A 6000-nucleotide genomic window follows, 5' to 3' on the forward strand; every position below is an offset into this window, starting at 1 on the left:
TCCAGGGGTGAGTTACGGTGTAGTGCTTTGCGGTGGAAAGGCAACCTGTGCAGAGGCAACCAATTCAAAATGGAGAATTCGCAAGCGCAAAGAATAGTCGTTACTGAAGAGTCTGCAAGACTGTAGAGATAAAAACAGCTAGGAAGTGAGCTCTCAACTACATCCTATTCTTGTTTTGTAAAACCTATGCCGGGCGAATTCTATCAGACTATTTGGAAGAGAGGAGGTTCTAGAACTTAAGCCACCAACATCAACTTCGCGCTCTTCATTCCACCGTGCTGGATGTTATTTATGAACCTGTAATATAATTAAGGTCAGTGAGCTTCTGAATGTAGACTCTACCCATGTATTCAAGGGCTTGCCTCATAAGGAAAAACAATTAGAAAAACACCATCATCCTGGTACCATGTCTCATACCATTCTCAACAGTATCAATCCTGCACTGCAATCAGAGCTAACTTTGTAATAAAAAGGCAAAATATACGAAACAGCGGCAAAAACAAGTGCTACAATTCAATACCGTCGATTAGTCACCACTGAAGAAAGTCCTGGACCCTAACCTGTTCCCTGAATTTGTCAGACGCGGAAGAACGCTCATCAAAAATAATATTGACGTTATTCAATGAAAGAGCTCAAAGAACGAACTCTGACAAATATAAGAGTAATGTCGACATGAACGTGAAAATGATTGCTAGAAAGGAACCATCAGCAAATCGTCCGCCTCATCGCAGTAGTAAAGCTGTGATGAACGATTGTCTAAGCACAAAGGTATTATCCTAATCTCAGGAATCAAACCCAACAACTACAAATAAGACCTTCCCCATTCGAATTTCGATCTCCGAGGTCATGGAATGTGAATTTCTCAACCGAGCCCAATTTCTGGTTCTCGAGCAAACCCTCTAATGTTTGTTAGAAAAAACTCCAAATCAAGGCAGCAGCAGCAACAATGTTTTGAAAAATTCACAAGTGTCACCCTTACAAAGTTTCCATCCCTATATACAAATTTGTAAATGGTTTGATTTGATTTGTACTTCCAAACATTTTATATATATATATATATATATATATATATGTAAACATATCGTTTTTATACATATCGTGTGTACATGAAAATAGTAATAATTTTTTTATTGAAATGTTGAACATCAAAGCATTAGGTTTTGAATTTATTTTATTTATTTATGATGAGAATAAGAAAGATAATAATTCTATTTATATTCAAAAGCTACTTGGGCAGTATTTATTTATTTATTTCATCCAACCACTTTTGTTTATTTTATTGTCAATTTGTTTGTAAGACTCACAGTGAGATAAATAGTATTGGAGTCACTTTTAACAATTACAAAGATACAAAATTTAGTCATTATTTGGACAATATTAATTGATTTCAAATATGAGTGTTTCTAGCAAATTAGCTATTGAGCAGATTTGTTTTTTTACACAAAATCCAAAAAATAAAGCATGATATTAATATTATATATATTAAAATATTTTAGTTTAATATTGATTTTAAATGAAATCAATAGAAATTTAAAGTATTATAGTTGTATTATACATTGCAAACAACATTCAAAACCCATTCACTTTTTTCTCACAACTCCTTCAAACACAACAAATTTTCCATTGGACATCTTTCAAGATTTCATATGATATTCCAAACTCAAATTCAACAAAAACGAAAGTCCAGTCTACATTGACCAGGAAGGGTTTTGCAAGACCCTTTGTGAATAGCTTGAATAATTAGAAACCTTCACGTGTCACACATGCAAGCAAGGTTTAACTTGCAAGGAGGAATTTGTTTTAAAATATATCATGTTTGGTATGCAGGCATGGAACAGAGGACAAGCCTTCACAAGGACGGGCCCTAGTGAATCCACGTCCATCCAAAAAGCACGACCTAGGGAACCAGTGTTCATCTATCCATCCAGCAAGCACGACCTAGGGGACTATCGTTCATCCTTCCGTCATGACCTAGTGGAATGACATTCATCCATCAAGCATGAGCGGGGGGACCCCCGGTGTCCACTTGGCACCGATACTTTCCCCAGAAGGCGACACAAGAGCGAGGGCGGGGTGAGGACCAGCCGAGCGGTGTTGCCATCTCGCGCACTCTAATCCAAGCGCCAATCCTCACCAACTTGACGACTAATGCGGCCACAGCAGGGCCCGGGATTCCAACTTATTTGCAGGCATCGCCACTCGCATGGTGGAAGGCTTTGCATTGAGCTCTGGGTTGCGGAATTTGGTGCTTCGGTGAGAGAGAGAGAGAGTTGTTGCTTCTTCTTCTCGGGGGGATAAGGCACGCAGGTATCAAGCAATTTGTTCCATGCTGTGGTGTTATAGTTTCTGTGACACTGAGTGCAGTCTAGAAGCTTTTTGCATTTGGTGTTGCATGCTGTGGTGTTATAGTTTCTGTGACACTGAGTGCAGTCTAGAAGCTTTTTGCATTTGGTTGCATGTTCGAATGTTGGGTGACTTCTCGGAACAGACTTTAGTTGTGTGGTGGAGCTGGACGTGAACTTGTTCTTGGCAACGTTTGAAATGCTGTCACATGATGGTGAGGTGTGTATGTATTGTGGAAATGGTAACGATCCTGACTGCGTGGTTTATCTGTTTGTCATTTTTTTTCTTTGTTTTTTGTTTTTTGTTATTTTTGTTGGTGCTCTTCGTCCTATGTGATTTTCAAGTAGTTTAGACGTCGTCCCGACGTAGGGTTTTTGAGGCTTAGCGGAGGAGCTGAGGAAGGTTTAGTTTTGGTCCTTTTCGGCTGTGACTTTGGGTGCTTTCGAAATGAGTGTACTGTGGTATTGTGGTCAATGAATGCTGCGTGATTGATTGTACTTGAGCCCTGCTTCGTGGTCATGTTCCGTGCAACATTCCAACTTTGCAGAGAACCTGGATTGCTCTTCCTCTGTATACTTTTATATGATAGACATGTGTTCCTACACAAAAAACTCTCATTTCAGGGTTGTAAGTAATCTGGAGGATGGCCATTGAGAACATGGGAATGTGTCCGTATCACTGCTTCAGTTGCTCGTGATTATGTTCCGGTTAAGTATGGTAGTAGTGAGCTGATGTATGCTTGCATGTTACTTTTACAGGGATGATGATAACATGGGAGGTACAGAATTTCTTTTCCATGCAAATGCTTTTGAATTCATCTTTGTTAGCCATTTTTCGTGTAATCGAATTCATTTTTTGTGTATGTCGTGTTGTGAAGTGAGAAGATGGCACTGGCAGGCCTTAACGAACAAGGGAATTTTACGTTATTACGGCAGAGGTGATGGATTTCTGGTTTAAGTTCCAGTCACAACGAAATCGCTTATTATTAAGCTGTTACCTATAGGTGTATGGAGGACTCGCTCTCTAACATGCGAATGAGTGTAGACGATAAGTGCCTGAAGAAGATTATTTACTGAGATTGCGAAGAAATATGGTCATGGCCCGCTCGGATGATAATGATGTGTGGAGTCAGAGCTACGATGGTGTGTACAATCTTTATGCACAAGCCAAGAAGGGAGCAAATTTTGCGTTGCAAACGCGGAGTCGTCGGTTAATATCCATGGTAGTATTGATATTACTCCCATTTTTAGCTCCTCTGGTCATAGTATTCATGTTGATTGGTGGAGTTTTCTTAGCTCCTCTACTCTGTGGGGTCACTGCTTATTATGCCCTCTTCCACTTTGTCTCTCTGTCGAGTATCATAAAATGGTGCGACTCCTCCAAGTATATTGACAATCAAGTTGAAGAGGTGCTTTCTACTACAACGCGAGAGGAAATTGGACAGGAATCGCCTGAGGAATCGAATGATTTTGAGGGAGTACAGAAAAAAGATGAGGAACAGGCGGTCCAAGAAAATGACACTGCTGAGCGCTCTATAGATGACTCCACCGTAGAAGCAGAAGGCGAAGTAGCAGAATATAATGTCTTCCATTTTGATGACCGTGTAAAAGGACAAAGAGAGGGCTCAGAGGAGGCCGATGCAATCAAAGAAGCGACAGACGAACCTGTTCAAGTTCCAAGTGAGAATAAGCATTCTGTTGAAGAAGAAGAAGATAAACCTGAGGAGCTCAATAGAGTAGAAGAAGAATCAGCTGGAGCATCGTCTGCTTCGGAGAAATCGACAGTTTGTGAAGAACCAGAAATTTTTACTTACAAGATGGCAGTTGAGGAGACTCAAGTTGGTCATCCTGAAGGCCGATCCTCTGCACCAATCAACGAAGAGAAGGGCGTTGATGAAAAAGAAGCTCCTTACAAGAAAGCAGGTCAGGTTCTATCAGTATCTATGCAATGTTTGCTTTCTGAAGCAATACATAAACAGTCAGACCATGGATTACCATTAAAACTCGTCGTTCAGCAGTTTTCTAATACTGCTGTAACGGAAGGTGATTCGGAGTTGTATGAATCTGCCCCTGATTCTTTTTCTCCTTATACATCAGAAAATGAGCATGAGCAAGTGGACATGCTAGACTTGAATGCAGGAGATATTAAAGGAGACACGGTGTATGGACTTGATTCGCTTGACTTTAGATCAATGAAAGAATACTATGGATTGAGTCTGGACGGGGTTGTTACTGTGGAGGGGATTGCAGTTGTTGAAGGAAAGGAAGCCCCAGGAGTGGAAGACGCTGTTGCAGAGAAGCCTGTGGGGTCACTAGAGCCCTATTCCATTGAAGGAGAGGTTGATGCACCTGTAACAGAACTCTCGGTCGAGGAGCCTGCTGCTCAGGAGGTTGAGGCATCCATTGCTGAGCCCGAGGAAGTTGAGCAAACGAAAACTGAGGCTTATTCCGTGGTTGTTTCTGAGGGACCGTTAGAGGAGCAGGAGGCCGAAGCCCAATCAGAGCCCAATCAATCGGAAGAGAAGTTGAAGGCTAAGCGTCAGGGAAGCAAAGCTCGAAAGAGGAGGCAGGATAAAATGAAGAAGTAAACTTCAGAATACTACAGTCTCTCAAGTGTAAGACACATGGAGAGGTGCTATCCCAAATGGTATCATGTTTCGTGGCGCGATTATCGGGTCATTGACCCTCTGCGCCTGAATGTTTGGGAATGTAGATGGGTGGCAGATTTGGAAGTGCGAACAACGATTAGAAGTTGAAGTTGTTGGCATGATGGCATGAATTCAAAGTGACCTGCTCACTTATATCAAGTTCCTTTACACAGTTAATATTCACTCTACCATGGAAGAGTTTGATAGACTCTTTGCAGGAGAGACGCGAAGACGCATTCATCACCACGCTGTTTGTGTTTGCAACATTATCCACCGAGATTGGTCACAGGTTTATGAGGAAATCAATGTCTTCTAAGAAATTGAACATCAATTTGAGTGATACTCTTGGTGGAACAAACTGGAGACTCCCTGTTATATGGACGTGTGGTTTCTTACATGGGCGAGGCTTTTATTTCGAGCAGAGCAGAGCAGGGCACTAACTAGCTCTTTTGAAAAGTGGTTGGCATTGTGCAGACAGAGTAGGAATAAGATAGCACAAAAAACTAGTTTATCTTATGTTACTTAAGCGGCACTAGGTTTTGCGAACACAAAAAAAATGATCATCCTTTATTGTGATCATTGTGTCATGTACCAACTTAAAAGTTACTTACCAATAGTGAAGTCTATCTGCTGTGAACATGTCTTACTGGTATGATTGAAGTTTCACACAACTCCAAAGGTGCCATGAAAATTCACCATTGTACCACTAACACTCGTGATATCTGCCTGTTTGTTGTATCTTTTGTACAATATTAGTTTCCAGAAATATGTACATCAATGTATTATGTTTTTTTGTTTGATTTTAGGAAGAAGTATTCTGGATAAATTTGAAGAAAACTAAAATATCATGATTTATGAGAGCTTAAAATGTGATAAAAAGAATCAACATGTGCTGTAATATTTGGAATTGAAACCTTACAAATTTAAATTATGTGTGTATATATATATATATATTTATATATTTATTTATATATGTATAAGAATATTTTGTAAAGAACAATAAATAATGA

The 6000-nt window shown here is 40.1% G+C and overlaps 1 protein-coding gene and 1 long non-coding RNA gene across 7 annotated transcripts; one reads left to right on the plus strand and one right to left on the minus strand.

The window, feature by feature from the left end:
* Positions 1–74: 74 nt before the first annotated feature.
* Positions 75–636, minus strand: LOC149986258 (uncharacterized). The gene is made up of 2 exons (XR_016500982.1): positions 521–636; positions 75–297 (listed from the first exon to the last, which is right to left on the minus strand). It is a non-coding gene; the product is annotated as an uncharacterized LOC149986258 (long non-coding RNA).
* A 1432-nt stretch (positions 637–2068) lies between these two features.
* On the plus strand, positions 2069–5627 carry LOC112278497 (uncharacterized). 6 transcript variants are annotated; one of them, XM_090247447.1, is made up of 4 exons: positions 2103–2307; positions 3102–3121; positions 3221–4265; positions 4593–5627. In XM_090247447.1, exons 3-4 carry the CDS (start codon positions 3434–3436, stop codon positions 4928–4930), a joined length of 1170 nt encoding a protein of 389 aa, XP_090103573.1. In that variant the 5' UTR covers positions 2103–2307; positions 3102–3121; positions 3221–3433; the 3' UTR covers positions 4931–5627. The 6 variants fall into 6 exon arrangements, with proteins under 6 accessions (XP_090103572.1, XP_090103573.1, XP_090103576.1 ...); XM_090247448.1 differs by having other exon boundaries at positions 2168–2307; positions 3241–4265; XM_024512070.2 differs by having other exon boundaries at positions 2168–2307; positions 3347–4265.
* The last annotated feature ends 373 nt before the right edge of the window (positions 5628–6000 follow it).

Source organism: Physcomitrium patens, chromosome 25, assembly GCF_059467195.1.
Source record: "Physcomitrium patens ecotype Gransden chromosome 25, ASM5946719v1, whole genome shotgun sequence".
NCBI lineage: Eukaryota > Viridiplantae > Streptophyta > Bryopsida > Funariales > Funariaceae > Physcomitrium > Physcomitrium patens.